Source organism: Lontra canadensis, unplaced genomic scaffold, assembly GCF_010015895.1.
Source record: "Lontra canadensis isolate GAN:19392208 unplaced genomic scaffold, GSC_riverotter_1.0 scaffold136, whole genome shotgun sequence".
Taxonomy (NCBI): Eukaryota; Metazoa; Chordata; class Mammalia; order Carnivora; family Mustelidae; genus Lontra; species Lontra canadensis.
The window spans coordinates 392,028-416,471 of NW_022631130.1; the positions used below are offsets into that span (position 1 = coordinate 392,028).

The 24,444-nt window shown below is 39.7% G+C and overlaps 1 protein-coding gene, 1 long non-coding RNA gene and 1 pseudogene across 7 annotated transcripts in view; 1 reads left to right on the forward strand and 2 right to left on the reverse strand.

Moving 5' to 3' along the window:
* Window positions 1-2,549: 2,549 nt before the first annotated feature.
* LOC116858402 lies at window positions 2,550-6,400 on the reverse strand. The gene is made up of 3 exons (XR_004380907.1): window positions 3,071-6,400; window positions 2,894-2,956; window positions 2,550-2,766 (listed from the first exon to the last, which is right to left on the reverse strand). It is a non-coding gene; the product is annotated as an uncharacterized LOC116858402 (long non-coding RNA).
* A 3,590-nt stretch (window positions 6,401-9,990) lies between these two features.
* Window positions 9,991-10,372, forward strand: LOC116858406 (annotated as a pseudogene).
* Window positions 10,373-13,815: 3,443 nt separating this feature from the next.
* The window catches only part of IWS1 (interacts with SUPT6H, CTD assembly factor 1), a 39,070-nt gene continuing 28,441 nt past the window's right edge, over window positions 13,816-24,444 (reverse strand). For 4 of the 6 annotated variants that reach the window (XM_032843178.1, XM_032843177.1, XM_032843175.1 and 1 more), the window contains exons 11-14: window positions 22,455-22,566; window positions 21,825-21,881; window positions 18,772-18,883; window positions 13,816-14,186 (exon numbers count right to left, since the gene is read on the reverse strand). In XM_032843178.1, coding sequence (XP_032699069.1) covers window positions 14,055-14,186; window positions 18,772-18,883; window positions 21,825-21,881; window positions 22,455-22,566 — 413 coding nt within the window. In that variant the 3' untranslated portion in view covers window positions 13,816-14,054. Of the gene's footprint in view, window positions 14,187-18,176; window positions 18,335-18,771; window positions 18,884-21,824; window positions 21,882-22,454; window positions 22,567-24,444 lie in introns of those variants that run through there. The other 2 variants (XM_032843176.1, XR_004380908.1) reach the window with 2 other exon arrangements.

Below are 24,444 nucleotides of genomic sequence, written 5' to 3' on the forward strand. Positions count from 1 at the left end.
GGACATAATAATCCTAAACATTAATGCACCTAATAATAGAGCTTCAAAATACATGAAGCAAAAATTTATGGAATAGAAAGAAATAAACACACCCACAACTATAGCCAGAGATTTCAATACTCCTTTCAATATTTGATAGAACACGTAGAATAAAAATCAGTAGATACACAAAACTAGAACAACACTACCAACCTACTTGACCTAACAATTGTGGAATACTCTTCCAACTACAGCAAAATACACATTGTATTGAAGTACACACAAACTGCTTACCATAATAGGTCCTATTCTATGCCCATAACACAACTCAAAACTCTAAAGTTTTTCATACAATACGAAGTGTGTTCTCTGATTATAATGGCATTAAATTTAACTCAATTACAGAAATGTGGAAAATTCCCAAATATCAGAAACTAAATAACACACTTCTAAATAATACTTAAGTCAAAAAATTAATTCAGAGGGAAATGAGAAAGTACTTTGACTTGAATGAAAATGAAAACTCAATGTATCAAAATTTGTGGGATACAGCTGAAAGTGTTTTTTGTTTTTGTTTTTTAAAGATTTTATTTATTTATTTGACAGAGAGACAGCGAGTGTGGGAGCACAAGCAGGAGAAAGCAGGCTTCTTGCCCTCCAAGCAGGGAGCCCGATGTGGGGCTTGATTCCAGGACACTGGGATCGTGACCTGAGCTGAAGGCAAATGCTTAACAACTGAACCACCCAGGCGCCCCTGAAAACACTGTTTAGAGGGAAATTTATAACACTAAACATCTCTGCTTGGAAAAGAAGAAAGATCTCAAATCTGTAATTGCTGTTCTACCTTAGGAAACTAAAGAAGGACAAATGAAATACAAATTAAGAAGAATAAGGAAATAATAAAGATTACAGCAGAAACCAACTAAAAAAGAAAACAGAAAAGCAACAGAGAAAAATAGTAAAACCCCAAACTAGTTTTTGAAAAGATGCATAAAACTGATAAATGTCTAGACAGGCTAAAGCAAGTTGGAGGATTTGGGGGTTGAGCACGGAAAAAGATATGACCACCAGGTGGCAGTAGCACATAATGAACTTTATTTGACTAACACCTGGACAGGTTGGCATGATAAGGGAAGTCCTTCATAGGATAAAACTGTCCATCCAAAGGGAGAAGAGGAAAAGCAGAGAGAGAGAGTGCTTGTGTGTTTAGATGATATCACTCAGTAGCAACACTGAGAGTCTCTGGAACATGGAACATGAACCGCTTTATAGCTGCTGGGTTTATCTATGGCTAGAAGAGGTTAGGTGTGGTTTCCTGGGGTACACATACCAGATAGCCTGCAAATGGCTAAAAATCTGCTTATTTGAGTTATGTTTCGAACTCTTGTATGGGTAAAATTTGAGTTTGGCAACCGCAGGCTTTTGTGCTTATGGGTCCCAGGCTGCTATTACTAAGTTAAACAACAGAAGGCCAATATACAAGAGGTTATCTTTGGCTCATAATAATAATCCATCCCTTGGGCCCACGTTGCTTTATAATTTTAGTTATATGTAAATGAATTATGCTTTAGTTTGGAGCCCATGGAAAAGCATTTTGAAGTCCCAGAATCCAATGAGAGTAAAAACAAGGATTTCAAAGCCCATTTGCAGCCAGTCTGTCAGAAGACGTAGAAAATTGATTTGTTCAATTTGCTTAATCTGTAAACTGTTATTAAAGGGACGTGCCCCTTTAATGCATGTCCCTGGCTATCTTTAAAACATGTAGCAACATGTGTTAAGTGTGCAGAACGCAATTCCTGCAGCAGCCATAAGTGATCTAGGACTAAGTGATGATACATACACCAGTGGCTGTGGAGTTGACACCGGCAAGGACAGGAACTTAGGTAAGGAAAACACACAGCAACAGAGAAGGGGTTGAAGTCCGAGTCATCTGTACCCAGCAGTAGAGGAATATCTTCTGGGCATTGTCCCAATTGTGCTGGCCAGTCTGGGATGATAAGTTCGATCCCACAGGTATCCATTGCAGATTCAGACTTGTTCCTCAGTGTCATCAGTGGAGCAAAGTACTTGGATGGCACACGACAGTGCCTTTCTCTCCAGATGGTGGCAGGCAGTCTGCTTAGCCAAATGCTGGATGATGAGTGGACACAGGCTAAGGACAGTCACAGAGTTGGTTCATGTCCAGTCCTCATCTCACATTTTGCTGAAGTTCTGATCAAATAGAACTTTTTGGTGAGCCCATTAACCCGCAACCAGGAGTTGGTAAAAATATAAATCTTAGGAAAATGTTTGTCAAGGGCATATGCTATTTCTGGAATAGTGTACTCAGCTCAGCCCATTGGGTGCTTTGGGCTCTCCCCATACAGAAACTGGAGTATATGAATATGGGCCATAGACTGAGACTGCCCACTGTTTGGCTTCTTTAAGCCCTGTGCCCACTCCATTCATAAAGAGACCTTTGATTTTTTCATTTTCTGAGTGCTGGCCACCTAATCCCTATTGAGAAAGGAATGAGACCTGCTGGGGACTTTGGCAAGTTAATGTAGTGGCAAGGTATGTGGTGGCCCTTTCCTTCTGGAGTTATGACACTGCACAGGGCCAGGTTAGACTTGAGCCTGTAGATAGCATTTCCATCTTAATCCAGCTGCAGCTTCAATTTTACAGAGAGCTTTTTTTCCATTATCCAGAGCATGAGAAGACTCTCACTCCATCAGTAATTGGCTCTGCCAGGATTCAAGGCTAGGTCTGGGCAAACTCCAGAGCCTGAGCATGTAATACTGTTTCTAGCTGAGGTAAAGGAAATATAAAGCCACATATCACCAAACCCAATGCTCAATTAAGTAGTGAGATTGAAAACACATAGGAAACTGAAAAATAATCACAATGAGGTAGGCTCACCTATTAAGCTACTTACTGTGTGCTGGACATCCTGAGCACTTTCATCTTCATGACCTCTCTGTGCAGTGGGCATCAATGCCTTCAAGGAGGAGGAAACCAAAGCTTGGGAGTTGAAGTGAATTTTGCTCTAGACCCCATAGCCCACGGGTAGCAGAATGGGAACAGGACTTGGGGTCATGTGACTGCAAAGCACCCTTTCTTGCCACTTTCATTCTCATTCCCATCCTGCCACCGTAAGTGATCTCAATATGTCCCTGAGTGAGCAGATGAAAAGAAGACCACCATGAAGAGTCCCACTCCCTTCCCCACATCAGTACCACCGTGGCCCTGTGCTACCTGAGCTGGGATGTGGTGTGAGGCAAATTCATTCTTCCCCTCTGCCTTCCCAACCAGAACCTGGGACACCGCTGACCAAGGAGGGGAGAACGAAGATAGTGAGTAGCTGGGGCTCTCCATCTTACCCTGGCCCTATTCCCTGGGTCCTCCTGTATGTAGATTTGCCCTTTGTGCACACGGGCACTTGGCAAAGGTCTGCAACCAAGATCCTCACCACCAGTGTGCTCTGTGCTAGCTACCACTCTGAAGTGAAGGGCTCCTGCAGGGGTAATGGCCGGGAGCCCTGACTGGGTTTCACCTGGACACTTAGTGAGTACTGTGAGCTGGGCAAAAGGCTGGGCTGAAATGGGTCTATATCAAGTTTCTGATCACATTTCATGGATAAGGGTGATCACTGTGGCTGTGATTCCAGATGGGGTTGTGGAAGCCACTGGGGAAAAAAGCAGCCAAGTAGGCTGAAGGGGCTTCCAACCTGACATTTTACTCAGACATTTACAGAAGAAAATGGTGCAAGACCTCTCAGGCCCTTGAATACTTTTTTTAAACCAAGAAAATGTCAAAAACGTCCCTGGTTGGTTTAGACATATGTGTATGATATGTCAGAACAAATGATCTGAAAACAACATAATACCCATCCAAAGATGTCCCTACTGAGAAGATTCCTAGCATTCACATCTGGCATTCCTAAAGATTCCACTCCAAGTCTAGTGCGTATCTTTCTTGGCAGCAACTTGAAGAACTACTTAGTAGCTGATGTCTGTCAGTTCTGTGACTCCACTTGGAGCTCTGGCCTTATGCACCCAGACCAGCACGGGGCATCTCCCTTCCTCGGGGAGCCACGGGTACAGCAGATCACCCTCATCCTTCATCTTCACCACTTCCATGCAGCTTTCCCCTAGATGCTCTGTCCTCATTAATGGTACCCCATCCTCCCATTCACCCAGGCGTAGCACCTTCTTTCTCTGATTCTGACAGCCAATGCAGAGCAAGCTCCAGCAGTTCTCTCTCCGAAGATCTTCCTGTTGTCTCCCCTTCATTCGCAAAGTTACTATCCTACTCAAGAACTCCATCTCCGATCAGGGACACTACAACCACATAGTCAATCCCTGCCCCCACTACCCCCTGCTTCAGCCATGAAATTTTTCTTTCAGATCGAAGCATATTCAGAAGCCTAATACAGTAGCAAAAGCAAGCTACTCTGGAAGGAGGAAAGAGAAAGGAATCAGTAACAGGTATGCAAACCTGTGTCCTCTAAGGCCACCTTCTAAGTGTCATACACTCCTACCTCATCTCTTTTCACACTTCCTTGAATCTTTGCTGTTACCTGACTACACATGGTAAGGTTTCAATCCTTGGGATATAGTGTTTCTTCTGCTCACAATGTCTTCCCTGCTTGTCTGCCCAGCACATAGTTACAGCTTGAGATCTGGAACCAGAAAAAGCCAAGTTTGAATCTCAGTTCCAAGTATTAGCTCTATGACCTTGGTGCTTTCTGAGCCTATTTCTGCATCCCTAAGATAAAGGTAATATTAGCAGTTATGTCAGAAAACTGTTAACAGCCTTAAATGATACTGTATTCATTGTTTAATGGAGAGATGGCACACAGGAAACACTCAATAAATGTTCACCATTGTAATCATCCTCGCCCACAGGAATCAACTCAACACTGCCCCCTTTTTCTTGATCCTTTCCTGCTGCACCCCCTGTAAACTCAGTACAATGCATTTCTAGTTAAGTTTGCCTTTCTTTGTCCCTCCTCATATTGTGACCTAATTGAGGACAGAAGCTAGCTTGTTCATCTTTGGTCCTCTGCTATCCAGTATATCCAGCACCTACAGGGCTCAGTGTTTGTTGAATGAATTGATTAATGAATGAAGGCAGGCAGGCAGTAGGGGCCATTCATGAATCAAGTTTACAGAGTATATACTATGTCACAGACATTGTTCTGGTTGCTGGGGATACATCAATAGATAAAACTAATGGAGTTCCTGCCCTCATGGAGCTCCCACTCTAATGAGAAAGGTACACTCAATAACAAACAAGTAAATATATAGTAAGTTAGTGCAAAGTGCTTCAGGGAAAAATAAAGTGAGGGGCAGGTGTTGCTTTCTCATATAAGAAAGTTAGGCAAGGTGTCACCAACAAGGTGACATTTGAACAGAGAGCAAACAGAGAGAGAGCAAGGTCGGTGGATATTTGAGGAGACAGGGCAGGAAAATGTGATCCAGACTCAGAATAGCTGGGTGCACATGAAAAGAGAAGCTGGCCAGTGGGTGCTGGAGAGCAGTGAGTGAATGGAAGAGTGACATGACATGAGAGCAGAGTGGCTGTGGGGCTGTGGAGTACAGACCATGGGCCATGTGCGGCCCAGACTATTTAATGAAGATACAAGCTATACTAATTGATTACTTTCTTGAGTGTCTCAAAAATCCTGTTCACTTACCCATTTTAAAATGTAGTAGAAAGGAAAACTTTCCTAGCCTTAATCAGCCATGAGTACAAATGAAGTTGTTTCATGTTAATTTCTGAATCTCAATGGCTTTGTGTGCTCATCTATGCAAATGTAGGGAGTCCTACCTCAAGGAAAATCCTTCCTTCTCAAATATTCTAGGAATCCTAAGGGTGCACATGATCCTAAGTGGGTTGCTATGGCTGCTCAGGTCAAGCTTTTGCAGCTTTGGGCCTGATGATTCCACAGATGTACCCCAGGAGGGAGGACCACTCCTGTCATTGTGCCCTAAATTGGTTGGCCAGAGGATCTGCCATTCCAGGACTCCGAAGGGCTATGAGGCTAGAGTGTTCCTTTTGCATACAGATGACCAGCACAACTTTCTGAACTCCAGCATTATAGCATCCATCAACACAGCTCAGTTCACACCCACAGACTCAGGATATACTGGGACCTTCAGCTTGCCTCCAACATTCTATCCGCTTGCGAAGAGGGGCTTGCCCTGTCAGACTGCTCCTTCTCTTACAGTGAATTTTCTCTTGGGGCTTCCAGATCTCTGCAGGTGGGCCTCTGCCTGGGCCACTTCAGCCCATAAGTCCTATCCATAATCAAACCCAATAAAGGACAGAATTCAAGACTTTTCCCCAGGATCCTCAGCCCTAACAGACATCAGTAGTATAACATTTGAAGGAGGTTATCACCGAACTATTTAGCAGTATGGCTGAATCTCAGCCCTTCCCCAGCCATTAGGCTATTAACCTTATTTATCAGTGTCCTGAGGTCTCCCAGCTATTATTCAAGGTATGGTATCTTGAGTGGTAACAGCAAAACCTGGAAAAGAATGGACACAGGTATTCACTTCAGATGGTACTAGTTTAAACAAGACCAAGAACAACTACAGGCTCAACACAAAATCTCTAAGCATCTATTTAAATCCTAGTATTTCATCCAGAAAACACTGCAGTATAACTGAAAGCTTTGAAGGCAGAAAGAACGGACTCTGGATCCATGGATGGTTTGCTACTTACAGTATGACTTTGGGCAGTCATTTCACTTTGAACACATTTTTCTCACTTATGGAAAGATAACAGTGCCTTTATGTGAAACCTAAATAGGGTGATTAACTGATCACCATGAAGGCACGAGGCCCAGCTGTAGTTCCTCTCTCTTTCAGCAGAGACATGCACAGGACTTACACGGTTTTGCTTTAAAATTTTTTAAAAAGGAAATTGGTTGATATGAGTCAATTTCATTCCAAATTCTGCTCTAAGGATAACCTGATGATGCTGAAAGTCTACCAAATTTGGTCCTTTTTTAAATATAATACTAAACAACATTATTTCTTAGGAAACTCCTGAATGACTTTTTCCACCTCAAGATTCTCTGACTTCCTCAATAAAAACAGAATAGCAACACTTAGGAATGTCCAGAAGATAAAAGCCAAGAACTACAAGTCTGACAATAAAAACTCCAAATACTTCATGTGGAAAAAAAATCCAGCTAAGGTGGCCAGGGATCTGCATTCAGACCTGACCTTGAATTCTGGCTCTGCCACTCACCAGCTGGGTGGCACCTTGATCTCTGTGCACCATTACCTTTATCTGTAAAGCAGGGACAATAACATCTCATAGAATTAAGTATAATCAGTGTCAAAATATGAAGTGCCATGTTCGGTCAGCTCAACAAACTGAATGGTGACAACCAGATGGATGTGGTCCTTGACCCCTGTGAGCCCACGGACTCTGATTTGGTCCTACTTCCTCCTGACATGGGTTTCAGAAGAGACCAGCTTGGAATGGCTGTCCATAACTACACTGGCCAACTACCAGGGTAAGTTCCTCAAAAGGCCAGCACTTAACTGACCTCTGCTGGTCTCACATAGAACTAGTGTGCAGAACTCCATTTCTGTACTATCTCTAGCCAAAAAAGTAACTTCTTTCTCAAAACACAAGAAAGAAAAGAATTAAAAAAAAAATCACTCCTCCAAATTCAAAGGACAGGAAAGCATAAACTCTCTCCTTTTTTCTCCTCTCAAAACCATGAACACTTATTTCCCCAACCCAAAGAGAACCACACATTTTGGGAGACCAAACTCTCTTTACTTTCAATCCACTGTCTTAAACATGTCATCATCATAAAACATTTACAAAGTATTTTGTTTAAAGCCTCACCCATTGCTCTCTAGTCAAATAAACCCAAGGAATAACTAGTTATCTTAGGGCCTGACACATTTTGAGCCTCCCTTGGTGCATCCATAACTGCAGCTCCACCATGGAAAGAACACAAAGGTCCAGGGCCCCAGGCTTTGTAAGAACTGAGCTAGTCCTGGGGAGCACAGACCAAAACCCTCATCTACTAGAGTGAGGATTGTTCTCACAAGTTGCTCCTTTAAATCCTGCTTTAAAGCAGCAAGAATATTTTTATATTATTTAAGGTTTTGTTGTTGTTGTTGTTATTATTATTATTATTTTAAGAGAAGAGCAGCAGAGGGAGAGGGAGAGTCTCAAACAGACTCCACACTGAGCTTGGAGCCAGATGAGGGCCTCGATCTCAAGATCCTGAGATCATGACCTGAGCCAAAACCAAGAGCGGAACACTTAACCAACTGTGCCACCCAGGTGCCCCAAAGCAGTAAGAATGTTTTTTCTTTTCTTTTTTTAAAAAGATTTTATTTATTTGACAGACAGAGCTCACAAGTAGGCAGAGAGGCAGGCAGAGAGAGAGGAGGAAGCAGGCTTACCCTGTGGAGCAGAGAGCCTGATGTGGGGCCCAATCCCCCCCAGATTTTTTTTTCATTACCCTGGGATCATGACCTAAGCCGAAGGCAGAGGCTTAACCCACTGAGCCACCCAGGCGCCCCAAGAATGTTTTCTAAAAATCTTGTAAGTAAAGCCTTTTCCAAACTATCATCCCCAAGTTTTTGTCAGATCTTTACATTTATGTACTCAGCTTGCTTAAAATGAGGCATACAGGTAATGCTGTGACACAGCTCACCACTTTAAAAAAAAAAAAATGAGCATATGAAATGCACACGTGGAGCTCAATGGTACCAAAATCAGCCAACTTGAGATAGCTCGCTATAGAATCACATGCATTTTTGCAACATTTCCAGCCCACGTCAACACTACACAATTCCACCTCTCAGGACTACTCTAACATCTCAGCACAACTTTTATATACACGTAATCTATACTCACTTCACTCCACACTACATTCTACCTGTGCATCTGAGGTTGTAAGACTTCTGCTACCACGAGAGGGAAGATCACAACAACAGAGGCAGTATGGAGCTTGGCCTGACAATCTCTGCCTGAGGAATAGTAGTATACAGGTAGGTAGGGAGAAGGCAATTTGGAAACAATGGTTAATCTGATGCTCTCCCCCCAAATTGTACTTTACTAGTAAAGGGGTCCCTCTCTGGCTCCCAGGGCACAATCTCTGCAGGCTAGAAGGCAGTCAGATGATATAATTAAAGTGACTCAAGAAAAAACCCATCAACCAAGAATTCTCTATCTGGCAAAACTATCCTTCAAAAATGAGGGAGAATATAAGCCATTCCCAGATAAACAAACACTACGGAGACAAGCTCTACAAGAAATGCTAAAGGTGGTCCTCCAGGTTGAAAGGACACTAGTAACTCAAAGCCATACAAAAATGTAAATTTTTCCAGCAGAGGTAAATACATGGACAAATATAAAACCCAGTATTATAACTTCTTTTACAGGATTTAAAATAGAAAAGCGTTAAAAAATAACTATAAATCTGTTAGTAGGTATACAATATATTATGCGTGTGTGTGTGTGTATATACATATATAGTGATTTGTGACATCAATAACATAAAGGCAGGTAGACTACAGTTTTTGTGATTGAAATTATTTAAAAATAAAACTTAAGATGTCAGAAGTAACTGCCATAACTACAAAGAAAATGTCTATAGAATATACACTGAAATGTTGCTCAAAGAAATCAAAGAGATTACACAGGAAGACATCCTGTGTTCATAGACAGGAAGACTTCATACTGTTAAAACGTCAATACTTCCCAAAGTCATCTGTAGAACCAATGCAGTCCTTGTCAATACCCCAATGATGTTTCTTGAAGAAACAGAATAATCCCTCCTAAAATTCATATGAAGTCTCCAAGGACCCCAAATAGCCAAACAATCTTGAAAAAGAACAAAGTTGGAAGACTCACACTTCCGGATTTCAAAATTTACAAAGCCGTAGTAGTCAAAACAAGATCATGCTCTTTCCCTGCCACCACCAGGTTGCTCAGAGGTGGGGCTTCAGGTACACCCAAGATTGGGCTCTACCTTGGCTCACCACCATGGCTGAGGAAGGCATTGCTGCTGGAGTATAATGGATGTTAATACGAGAGGTGCTGAAAACCACCCTCATCCACAAGGGCCTAGCACATGAAATTCACAAAGCCACCAAAGCCTTAGACAAGTGCCAAGCCCATCTTCGTGAGCTTGCACCCAACTGTGATGAGCTTATGTACATCAAGTTGGTCGAGGCCCTTTGTGCTGAACACCAAAATCAATCTAATTAAGATTGATGACAATAAGAAATTAGGCAAATGAGTAGGCCTCTATGAACAGAGAGGGAAATCCCACATAGTTGGTTGCAGTTCTGCGGTGGTTAAGAACCATGGCAAAGAGTCTCAGGCCAAGCATGTCATCCAGGAATTCTTCAAAATCAAGAAATAAACAAGTGAAAAATTTGGTTCTTGTTCCTAAAACAAAAGTGTCATGCTGATGCTAGGATAGCCGTACAGACTGATGGAAGTGAGGCCAAAAATAAACCCTTATATATATGGTCAAATGATTTTTTACAAGGTGCCAAGTGGGAATAAAGAGTGAAAAGGCAATCCACAAAATTAGAAAAATATCTGCAAATCATTCATCTGGTAAGTTATTATCCAGAATATATACAGAACTCCAACAACTCAAAACTTACTTTAAAAATAGGCAAAATATCTGAATAGGTATTTCTCCAAAGAAGGTAGCAAAAGCATTAGTAAGAATATGAAAATATACTCAATGTCACTAATCAGAAAAATACAAATTAAAACCACAATGACATACCATCTTGCACCCAGTAGGATGATTACTATCAAAAAAACAAGAACAAAACCAAAAATAACCCCCAAAAACCCTAAACATAAATAAGTATTGATGTGGCTATGGACAAATTAGAACCCTTTGGATTACTGGTAGGAATGAATGTAAAATGGGACAGCCATTTTGGAAAACAGCATCACAGTACCATAAATTAGAATTACCACATGACCCAATAATTCTACCTCTGGGTATATACTTCAAAGAACTCACAGCAGGGTCTCAAAGAAATATTTGCACACCCATATTCATGGCAGCATTCTTCACAACAGCCAAAAGGTAAAAGCAACCCAAATATGATATCCATCAACAGATGATGAATGGACAAACAAACCATGGTATACACATATAATATAATATTATTCAGTCTTAAAATGTTTGGAAGGAAATTCTGACCCATGCTTCAACATGAATGAACCTTGAGGACATTATGCTAAGTGAGTACACCACTCACAAAGGATAAACAATGTATGATTCCATTTATATGAGATGGGAGTAGACAAAACCAGAGACAAAGCAGTATGGTGACTGCCAGGGGTAGGCCAGAAGGAAGAGAATGTGAAGTTACTACTCAATGGAAGTTTCATTTTTTAAGAGGAAAAGATTTCTGGAGATGAAAGGAAGTTGATGGTTGCAAACAAAAGCGAATGGACTTAATGCTACTAACTGTACACTTAAAAACTGTCCTTAAAGTTGTCAAATTCTATGTGTACTTTACATTTATACATAATTAATGTAAAATAATTTAGTCAACAATTAAATTTTTTTAACTGGGAAAAAATGATTCGGCATCATTCCATTCAAGCGGTCAAAGTTACCACCACCAAAAATGGAACAAACTAAAGGTCTCTATGGAGAGAAATATGCTTAAACATTTGGGGACCAAGAGGCAAGCTGTCAAACAAGTTACTCACATGTATAAAGTAAATGCTACGAATGTGAACAACTGGTTAAAATAGGTGAAGATAGGTATATGGGAGTTTATTTTTACCATTCTTGCAACATAATTTTAAGTTAGAAAAATTTCCAAAATTTAAAAAAAGCCATTCTGTTTTGAGGTTTGAGTTTCTAACCCATGGACCAAGGATCATTTATACAGAAATAATCTTTTCTTCAATATAGTATTAAGAGAACCTCCTAAATCATTTTGAATTCCTCACTTACGATTATCCCTTTACTGTCTGACACCATGTTTTAGCCCCTATCAGTGAAATCATGAGATAATTGGAGCTTACCCCATCAAATGGCAAAATACTGTAAGTTTAAATCTTTTTTTTACTCTTACCTTTCTTGTTTGAAATTTTTAATGACCAGGTTCATCAACATTTGCTTCAATAGATGGCTATGCTTTTATTGCTCTCAGAAGTTTTTTTTAAGGCTATCTATATAAAGCAAAATGACTGTAGAAAGTACTGTTTCCACCTCCACCTAGCAGTTAGCAATCACCTGATAACATTTTTATGCACCTGCCTTTTACAGTTCACTGCCCCATCTGTGCTAAGCTTGTTGAAAGTAAATTCGAGGCTGCCCAGGTGGCTCAGTTGGTTAAGCAGCTGCCTTTGGCTCAGATCAGGATCCCAGAGTCCCAGATTGGAGCTCCCCTGCCAACTCCACTCAGCAGGGAGTTTGCTTTTCCCTCTCCCTCTGCTCTCCCCACCTCATGCTCTTTCTCCCTCTGTCTCTCAAATAAATAAATAAAATCTTAAAAAAAAAAAAAGTAAATGCAAAGATCCTGAGAGGACCTTTTGAGTAAGTGCATACACTTCAAGCCATTTTGGCTAATCAAAGGCTTTTATGGCAAGTACTACTTTCAAGTTTTTTTGAAAATCAGTGTTGTCAAAAACTCTGTTGCAATTTGTATCAGAATTTCCATAATTAAAATGAATTACTGGTTCTTGAATTTAGTCATTTTGACTAAACGGAGGTTTTTCATAATTAAATCTGCAGAGACTATTAAGTTTAAAGTATCACAAAAATAGAACAATATAGCCATAAACTATAGTTACCTCTAACCCAACTGCCAAACTGCTAACAGTAATGTACAGTGATTTTCAGTTACATCCACATTTCCTCTAAGTATTTCACAACTTTTTTTTTCATTACAACACCCTTCCCATGAGAAAACATCAATGTAATTTAATTAAAATCAAGTAATTAAAATTTCCCAAGGAAGAGAAATAGTAAGATTTTTGTATTTTCTTTCAACCCCAACTAGAATATTGCAATTCATTCCGACACTAACCACCTGAGTTAGCGTCCGACTCAACAGGTTTAAGGGCTCAGTCCTCCCTCAGATTGCTCCCATTTTGAATGCCAGTTTCAAGTGGGTCTATGACCACTTTTACTGACTGGTTACAAATCTGGGGGGTTCCCACGATCCCCTTAGGTTCAAGAATTTGCTAAAATGACTGACAGAACTCAGGAAAGCACTATGTTTATGATTTATTATAAAGGACTCAAAGTAGGAGGACCAGCCAAATGAAGAGACATAGGGCGAGTTCTGGCAGTAAACAGAGCTTCCACACCCTCTCTTTGTGGAATGAAGGCACATCACCATCTCAGCTTATCACTGTGCTCACCATTCAGGAAGCCCCAGTGAGCCTGAACGTCCAGAGTTTTTAATTGGGATCTCACTCCTCAAGCATGATCAATTACATCATTGGGCACATGACTGAACTCAATCCCCTCACTCCAACCCGTCAGGCCTGCCCCAAATCCCAACCCTTGTATTACAGGGTACATCTTTTTGGTGACATCCTCCATCCTAAAGCTACCTCAGGGCCTAACAAGTCACCTCACAAGAATCACAAAAACATTCCTATCACCCAGAAAATGCAAAGGTTTTTAGAAGTTCCTTATCAGGAATCTAAGACAGAGACCAAATTCCTTACTATACTATGGTCAGGAAGGATGAACATGGAAGATGGAAGGGTCACAAACCACAGTAATATCTAAGATTTTTTTCTCTCACCAAAAGCCAATTTTCACCCCCACTGAGAATACATTTTCTAAGACAATGAAGAGACAGCCCCCCAAAACCAGAATGGAACTTTATTGTGTAAAGTTTATAGAAGTATGACTAGTATTCTTCTGTACAAAGTACACAACAAACAGTTTTAAATACAAGTGAGAGAAATGCGAGTCCTATGACAACATCTGATACAAGCAGAACCATTTACAGATACACTAAAAAATTTTTTAAAATATCATCTTCTTTCACCAAAGAGTCCATTGCGCATTTCTTAGAGATGGGGACACATCCCAGGCAAGGTCACAATGGCATTTTATTGCCCTCGATGCTGATTTTCACTGCGTGTGCAGATCTGCTTTTTTTTCTGATATCTGTGAACTTTCTCATCTGCTTATCCAGTCGACTGATACCCTTCTTGGAGGTCCCCTGAAACTAAGAGTGGGGTAAAAATTAAAGAGCAAATTATTGAAATACACAAATCTAGTTTTGTCTTTCATCTTCTTTTATCTGCAAGTTAACAGTCAGAAGAGCTCCAATCTCTCTAATAATCACAATATGCTTTGGTGACCTTAGGAACAAGATCAAGTGTACACACCAGTGTTAGCAATGTACACATATTAAACTCTCTCAATGAAGATTAACAGTTGTCCGTGTCTTATTTTAAAATTCTGCCTTAGTCCACAGAAACCTCCTAGATGAAAGGGAGAAAATTTAAACTATGATTCCCCCCAATTCCATTCACTCACATTTTGACTATATGCTTTCCCCTTTCAAAGGTCAAACATGGAGCTGGCCACTTCAGATATTCACCTCCCAGCAGTGCTGGCATGAAGAATAGTGATTTTCTAAGGCAAGGAAAGTCAACTGAGAAAAAGCCTTAAGCATAACCAATGAGGTGAGAGGATGAGTAAAGCGAACCCAATTAAGTGCTGAAGCTCTAGTTTCAGACTTGGGGTGAATCCCCACTTTGCCTCAGCAAGTTCTAGAGCCTTAGGCAAATCAGGTCCCTCCTTTCAGGACTGCTAGGAGAAGTAAATGAGATAATTGTGTCAAATACTAGCACACAGTCAGTGCCCAAAATATGTATCAGTTATTACTATTATTACTACTACTTTGGAACCAATTACATTTATATTAAATAAGTACACTTGATAACAACAACAAAAAAAAGCAAATGAAATCTTTTGATCCAAGGGTGTTACATCTCTTCCTGCTTGCCATTTATGTTTAAAGGTTTGGTTTTAGATTATTTCTTTTTTAATTTTTAATGACTATGGGTCTTAAAAGGATGCCATCTTAAGAAACTGACCTTTAGAAATGCTGAGGAGGTCTGCCACTTAAGTCAAAGACCAGGGGAAACTCTTCTGGTTGACTATAGTGTTACTGACAATTCCAATCCTTAAGAATGTTGAATGGTATAAAAAGGAATGAGTTCTTCTATTTCTCCCCAGATGTTTACTACTGAATCACCTGTGAAGCTCAATTCCAGGATTGCTAAAAGGTAAGGCCCAGAAGGAGACACTCTGGGTCAGTTATCAGTGTGGTGATGTTGAGTTGAGGAGCCTCCCAAGTCTTATCCCACCTCTAGACTCAGCATACCCCTCAGACAGAAGCAAGGAACCCTCAGTCAGTCTCGAACAAGAGTGATCATCCACCCTATATTTTCTAAAACAATCCCAAGTCCAAATATTTATGTCAATTTAACACTTGGCAGTAGTACTCTCAGTTAGCAAAAACATTCCTTATCAGAGGAGAAGGAGCTATGCTTCTATCATCCTATCAAATCCCCAGATTTTCTCGATAGTCCTAAACATGTGCCCTCCTTTCAGATGTGCCCTGATTCTTAGTACTTCTAGTCAGTCCACATCAGAAGCCTTACCCACTCAGATCACCACCAATAATCTAACTCCCAGCAGCTTTACACGCCATTAGAAACATCTCCCAGCACCTCTCTAACAATCTGAGCCCTCTAGCCTCCACAAAAGGGACATACCCAGGACACAGTGATCCATTCCTATTTATATTAAGACTTATAGCTGGCAGATGCCTAGTTTCCCCAAGTCAGAGAACACAAAAGATTTAGTACCTAACATGCCAAATTCAATGACCTCTCTCCTAATTCAACTCTGCACCACACCTCCTTTGAACACTGAGAGTGTATGCTGCACTGTTTTATCAGTGAAAAACCACAAGTAGCTTAAAATATTAGCAAGATGGCTTTGCTTAAAAAAAAAAACAAAAAAACCCATAAAACTATGGTACAACTGTATTATGACACAATATTAAGTCACTGAAGAATGTTTACTTAAATGAATTTTTACCATATTTAGTAAAACAAAAATCCAACAAAGTATAAAACAACAATTTTGCATAAAAGTTGAAACAAAAACACCAAACCACAAAACCAGTAATGTTTATGTACAATATAAAAAGGACAAAAAGGAAATAGCCCAAAATGTTAATATTAAGGTGTAGTGGAATTACAAGTGACATTAATTTTATTTGTGCTTTCTGCATTTAAAAGTTTATATAAAAACATATATTACGTTTGTTATTTTACTATTATCTTAAAAGCACTCCATGGAATAAAGTAACATTTAAATATACAATGTAGTGTAGGTTACTGCATTATTTAGGAGTGAAAAATCAGAAACCACAGAGGAATAAACAAATTATATATTCACATGATAGACCATTATGCAGCCCATATAAAAGACAAATGATAAGGTGGTTTAATGAGGGGAAATGACCAAAATTATATACAGTATAATTTTATAAAAGTATCAATAGAAAAAGGCAAAAATTGTAACAAACTGCTTTTGAATGGTGGCTGATTTCTTTCTAATCTCAAAATTTTCTGTAATTATAACCACAAAAAAACAAATTTGAAGCATTACTGGGAATACATTTAACACAACAAACTGTTAACACTGGGGACTTTGAGAAGAGCAGGGCTTTGCGATGGGGTTATTCTATAGTGTTTTATATTTACTTATGTACTTTCAAAAATAAAAATGACATTTAAAACAAAGAGTTTCATTTGAAAGCCATTTACTCACTCCAATTTTCTTCTGGAAAATATGTTTTCTAGTAATACTCATTAGTGTCTGCAATGCGGAAGCCCTGAGTGAATGCATAAGGATTCTTCCTGAACAGGGAAAGAGTGTCAGGTGGTTTAAGGACAATACCCTAAAATGTAACATGAAACCACCAGGCCTAGACTTGGACTTAGATAGTACTGGCACATTATGATCTCAGGAGTGCTGGGATGAAGGAAAGGAAAGCAGCTTGAACTTGCCTCTCTGCCTGCTAGTCACCGCTCTGCTCTAGCAGGAGACTAGGCTACTTCTTCCCACCTGCCCATCACCTACTGGGAGAATGGGATCAGAACCAGCAACACTGGCAGACAGGCACATGCCTTTCAGAACACAGCTAGGCTTCCAAAGAAGAATGGCCACTGATACTTTTTTTATTACATTTTCTCTGTCTTACCGTTCTCAATTCTCAAACGTAAGTGTGCTAGGGAAGAAAAAATACTACTAAGAGGGACAGCAAGAGGGGAAAAGACAGTGGAAAAAGGAAAGGTAAAAAGAAAGAGAAGTGGCTGAGGAAGATAAGGGGTATCAAGGGATGTGGATATGGGTAAAAGTACAAAAAAGGGGAAGGAAGTATGAAAAAGTTCTTGGCACTGAAGTAGTGCTCTTCTACCTCTCATTTATTCTCAGTAAGTAGAAAGTGTGCTTTGTTTTGATTGCAGTTAATATCAAAAATGAACTGGCACAAAGGTGAGTGTAGTCCATGAAAATTGCTGCCCAAGCAGGGGTCTTGGAGAAGTCACAAAAGGAAGGCAACACACTCAGACTCTCAAGAGCACACTGCTACAAAGGTAGTGCTATTCATCTCAGAGCACAGCAGGGAGTGAGTGTGGCTTTAAGGAAGGGTCCCAACATTTTCATTTCTAACCATGTATTAAATATGTATTAATCAAATTTATCTCTTAACTATTTAGTGGGAGGCTTTATGCAATGGGTCCTCTCAAATGCACACTGACAATGGGAGGAAAAGTCACCTCCCTTCCATCAAGAAGCTACTCATCACTTTACATGCTTGTAATGCAGACCACTATGATTCTGGACCCTAAAAAAGACTTTTTAATAAAAATGGGTAACAGGAAGATCAAAATGCTTATCAGGGAATTAATTATCCATGAGTTTCCGGGGTACTAATAAAGGAAGGGACTTCCATTTCAATTTCTAAATGTTCAACAGAACTTGAAAGTCATGAAGTGTTTGTTAAGGTCATTATTTCAGTAACTAGAAGTGGGCTGGGCCTTTTCTGGTTAGGAAAGCACACGCACACTTATTTTCACTCTAGCTGCTGACAATTCAAGCTCATGCACAGAGCATGCTTCCTTGGGGATACCTCCCGGATACACTCCGGTTGGGCCAGGACTACAGGGGCATCCTGTTGCCTTCAATGCTGAACTTGACAGCACGGTGCACTTTGCTGAGTCGTTTCTGTTCTGCAAATCGCCTCTTATGCTTTTCCAATCGGCTTAGGCCCTTTTTAAGAATACCAGGCTAGAAAGAGTAGTTTGAATGGAGAATAAAAAAAGATTACTGAGGAGCAATGAAGATCACGGAGTAGTATTTACAATGATGACAGAGGAAGTGTTTACCCTAAATATTTCACAACAGAATTACTTAAAACAGTTGAAGAGAAAGGGAGGGGTAGATTGCAAAAGTAGAGAGTTCTGTTTCTCATGGTTCTAAAAAATGACTGCATGAGAACATTCTAGACTTCAAGATTTAGTTGAAATAAAGGGATTGATACTGTTGCTTTAAGTCTGAAGTAAAGCTCACAAGCAATGATCTGGCTAGCTAAGAGACCAGAAAACAGCTCTCTTTAAATCAGATAAACCTCAAGAGCTGTTAAAAGTTATAATACATAAAGTAAAAGACAAAATAGTAACTTCCACTTGAGATTCACATCGCTATTTCCCTCCTCGCTTACTTACCCTGGATGACTCCATTTCCACATTCCACTTAGGTCTGACAACGTAGTCCTTGTTTGAGGGCATGGGGACCCTTGCTCGGGCACAGAATCCAGGATCTCCAGGTCTGAGGGCCCTGAGAATAGGAAGAAGACCATACTATTATGTAGCCAATCACAGCTGGGTCCAGCTGATTCAGCTGCACAGGTATTTCAAACTTCTCTGCTTCCCCAGGTCACCCTATCTGCCCTCTTGCTATCTCAGTTGACCTCACCATCACTCACATTACTATAAAAATTCTTCAACTTCCCTCTCAAAGCCAACTTCTTCTGCATTTTCAGGAGTTCTCTTAGCCTCCCTTAAGCTTCAGATATAATAAAGCCTTTCTCCTTTCCAAGGCCGGCTCCCACATCAGAACCCCAAATTCCAATTTCTCTGGTCTGGTGGAGCTCCTCACAGTCTCACTTGTGAGATGAAACATCTGGTAGCCAAAATGATCCCCCAAAACGGAGTATGCCCTCAAAGTAGTTTTTGTGGTGTTGCATATGCAATTAATACAATAATTTCTGCTTCTTGTTTTTAAAAGTTTGGATGATCACAGATTCACATGTAGTTTTAAGAAGTAATACAGAGAGATCCAGTGTCTCTCCCAAAGGTAAAAGATGCAAAACTATCCAAGAACTACAATACTAATGTTGATGTAAGTCCATCAGTTTTTATTTACATTTCCCCAGTTTTACTTACATTCATTTGTGTGTTTCTGAGTTTATTAGTTCTATGCAATTTTATCACAAGTGCAGGTTCGTGTATTTACCACAAGGGTCCTTCCTATTGCCCTCTTATAAAAACACGTCCACCCTCTTACTCCATCTGCCCGGCCCCTAGCCCTGGTGACCATGAACCTGTTCACTTCTCTAATTTTAGCATTTCAAAAATGTTACATAAATGGAATACAACTACATAATCTTTAGAAACTGGCTTTATCCACTAAACATAATGCCCATGAGGATCCATCCAAGTTGTTACATCTATCAATATTTGTTCCTTTTAATTGCTGAGCGGTATTCTACAGTACAAATGTGCCACAGTTTGACTATTCACCTGCTGAAGGACATCTGGATTGTTTCCAGTTCTGGACTATTATGAATAAAGCTGTATACTCATTTACAGGTTTTTGCACAAATTTAAGTGTTCATTTTTCTGGGAAAAGTATCCAGGACTGCAAGTGCTGGGTCGTATGGTGGTTGCATGCTTAACTTTACATGCACTGCCAAACTGTTTTCCAGAGGAGCTGTATCATTTTACTCACATTAATGTACGAGTGAGCTGGTTTCTCAACATCCTTGCCAGCATTTGATGGTGTGACATACAGTTACTTTTATTACAAATTTAAGACTAAATTAAGATTAGCACCCTTCAAAAGTAAAGCCTATTTGTAAACATCTGGGCATTCAAATCACTCAACTTTTAGGTAACTATTTACTCTACTGGTAAATGGAGAGTAGGTATATGTGTGTCTGTGTGGGGGGAGGTTGGAGTGGGAGAAAAAGATAAAAAATTCATTTCTATTCCCTTGTATGGAGTGTAATTTTTTTTTTTTTTTTTTAAAGAGAGAGAAAGCGTGAGAGTGAGGGGGGTGGAGAGGACAGAGGGAGCGGGAGAAGGACTCTTAAGCAGGTTTCATGCCCAGTGCAGAACCTGCTCTCACAACCTTGAGATCATGACCAAAATCAAGAGTCAGAAGTTTAACTAACTGAGCCACCCAGGCACCCCAAGTTTCATCTATTCTTAATATCAAGCTTCTAGAAGTTTCAAATACAGGAATAAATTAAGTGGCTAGCCAAAGAAAATTCTCATAACCTATTCTCCCCTAAAGATGCCATCTGTCCCATCATCAAATCTATCCACAAACCAACAACACCAGTGCTCTCTAGCTCTTCTTCCCCCCTCTCTTGCAATCTGGGTGCCACCTGATTGCCAGCACTCACTGCACAAACTCCTCTGTAGCCTCTGCAATGGCCCATGCCCTTTGCAGCTATCCCTCTCCAGCATGGCCTCTTCATTCTCCTCTAGCATTTCCTCCAACATGCAGAACAACACCTACTTACTCACTTTCACTGGCTATACCCTTTTTAAAGTGGTATGGTTTATTTCTTACTCTATACTTTCTTGGTTCCACAATCATTTTTGTGGAAATAACTGTCAAATCTATTGTCTCTGGACCCAAATCCAGATTTTAGACCCATGATATTTACATTATAAATATCATACATGATATTTGTAAGAGTATTTCACTAGGCATCTCACATTTACTATGCCCAGAGCAGAAGGCACCTATATCCTCCAAATCTACTCTTCCTCTCTATTTAGGCAAATGGTAATACCACTGCCTGAGTTACTTGGGATAAAACTGATGTCTTCAACATTAGCCAAACTCCTCACCCACAGAGTCACCAATTCTTGGCAATTTTGTACCTCAGTTTCAGGCCTTCAGCTCCTCTGCACTCTAACCCACCTTGCACCATGATACCACCAGCACCAGCATTCCAAATCAAATCTGACAACTTCATATCTATGTCCACTTTCTATAGAATCACAAAGAGAAGTGACAATTCCACAACCTGATTCAAACCCCTTCAAAATCTGGCCCACATCTATACTCTCAAACTCATCTTGTACCATCTCAGGTACCACACTATTGCCCAACCACTTCAGTCTACTTGCTATTCCTGAAGTAGACTTTGCATGATAACCCATACCATTACTTAAGCTCTCCCCTTTACTTAAAAACTCTTTATAGACATTTTAAGAGCATGGGCCAACTTTTGGGTTTTATATTCCCAGAACTCAACACAGTCTAGCACATAGCAAGCAGCAACAAAATCTTTACTGAAATGAACTATTTCTCAATGTTATATCCTCTAGACCACCACGTTTGTGGATATTCAATAAATGTTAATCTGAAAGCCATCCCCCCACCAGGGTAAACATAACGTTTCATTTGCTGTTTTTTTAAAGCAACAAGCAGAAGATTTCCTATATGAAGTCTAAGAACAACAATTAATACAAAATCTTACTTTTCTTCTCCTGTCAGCACCTTTTCCAGGTCTCTTCGGGGTGTCTGACCACCAGTGCTATGAAAAAAATTATCAATGAGATACCAGGAATGTTAGAACCTTATAACTAAGAAAAAAGCCAGCAAAGCGAAATATCAAACTTGGACCACAATTTGGTCCTTTACACTGGATCTGGGAAAATTACTCCAAATCTTTTAAAATTATAACTTCTTTTAATGATTGTTTGCATATCAGGTTTCATCATGGGTGAGGAGTAACTGCCATTTTTGTAACTTATAACCCTGTCATCCTGGATGCAATTGCATCCGGTTTGCTGATACAAACTGAACCAGGACCAATTTTTTTTCTCCTAAGAATCTGAAAATGGACCTGAGAAAGAGAGTTTTTCCTGCAACTGGCTGGAAAAACACAAGCAACCTCTAAATTTGGCAGAGGCCACATTCCACCAAATCAAACCAAAAAAGAAGGGGGTGCGGGCCTTCACTGTATAGTACCACATTTAAACTAAAAGGGTATAAACTACACAGACCTACGAGGCTGAGAGAAAAGACAAAATCCTATCACTCTGCAGGATTCTTAATGACCTGATTACAAAACCTGAGTTGCTAGAACAATATTTACTCTTCATACCTGTTCATTCTCCGTCGTTGAGGCATTTGTTCTAGATCTCTCTGCTCTCTTTCTTCTCTTGTCATACCTTTGTAGTTTGAGGTAAGACCAAATATAGGCCGAGACCATTCATCTGTAACAAGGAAAAATCAATTATTTAGACTAGAAAGTAGCATATCTGCTACCATTCCCTGAAATAATAATATTACATCCTAGTGTGATGTACTATTCCAGGCTTTAGAATATTCTTTCCCTAAAGATACCATTATTTCAGGACCATTTCAGGATAAACACAGCAGGTAATAATACCAGTACTATAACCAGCTTCAGCTGATTCAGAAAATTGAGTGTCAGAAAGTCATGTATGCCTTTAACTACCACAGAGGTTTAAAGGAAGTAGTAACTGACTCACTTTGACAGTCATCAATTAGCTGTATTGACATTTCAAAGACAGCCTAATTTGTAAGTTGACTCTACTGGAAACAGAATATCTTGAAATTCTTCTAGCTTCCTAGTATAACCAAAAACAAGCTCCCTTATTACTTGTCAAATGTCTAAATCTTAAAAAATTGCATTTTAACAGTGCAGCACAGAGTCTAGATTTCATTAAGTCTAAGAAAGCTGCTACAGTGATGTGACCATGAACCAAAGTACAACATGCCCACCATTTAGTCAGTAAAAGTCCAGGGGTGATGTTTTTGTTCTCAAACAAAATCTAGCTTACTGCTGCATTTACTACACCATCAAAACAAGCAAGAACATTCAGAAAAAACATTAGGTGTTATCAAATAAGGGAGCAGGGAGTCTCAGGGAGTCTATATATCTTTATACATTTTGCCTACCAACCCCGCTATTAGATTCAGAATTACTGTTAAAGTGTCATGGGTATTAGTGGGAATATTCTGCTTCTCTCAGCTTAGGGCAAAATGAGAGTTGAGAACTACTGTATAAAAGCATTAGAAGTTTATCATATAATAGTGCACTGCAGTTTATTAACAAAATAAAAAATGTAATACTTCTCTAGTTCACAAAAAAAATAAATTTCTCTAAAAACCTTCGATAATCTCAAAAACTGAGTAGAAAAGTAATTACTATATTCACATATAGAAATATATTTTTTTAAAGATTTATTTATTTATTTATTTGACAGAGAAAGAGAGAGAAATCACAAGCAGGCAGAAGTAGGCAGAGGCAGGCAGATAGAGAGGGAGAAGCAGGCTCCCTGCTGGGCAGAGAGCCTGATGTGGGGCTCGATCCCAGGACCCTAGGATCATGACCTGAGCCGAAGGCAGAGGCTTAACCCACTGAGCCACCCAGGTGCCCCAGGAATATTTTTGATATATCCTTGAAGTTTAAAAAATTCCTTTGCAACATGGAGCATAGAAGAATTAAGAAGAATGATGAAAACACACATGGTTTTCATTCTTAAAACTGAAAGATACAGTAATTGATTAGATTAATTCTAGTTAGACTCCTGGATTCCTCAGTTATCATTAAATAAGAACAGGCAAAACACTTTGAAGACCATTATAAAAGTACAATAGCACTAGCGGCTAACATTTCTTGAGGTCTTACTATGTGCTAGACACTGTGCTTATATATATAATATGTAATATATACAACTATATATAATTGTATATAATATATAATACAGTATATATATCCTCTAATTTAATCTTTATAATTCAAAGTGAACATATCATTATTTTACAGAGGAGGAAACCAAGGCTTAGAGCTTAAATCACTTGCCTAAAGAATGCAATAAGGTAGGTGGTGAATCCAGGATTTGAACCCAGATATGATGGGACTCTAGGGCCTGTATACTAACCCCCTCTTATATATGCTCTTGAGCCAGGATTAGAAAACTTTTCACTTGCTATCCTTAATATTCATAATATACTTAAATATGCTGAGGAACATTTTAAGTCTAAGGCTAAAAAACTGGTACCCACAAGAAATTACCAAAAAAATTTCTATTCTACTTCATGAACCCATTTTAAATGAATACTGG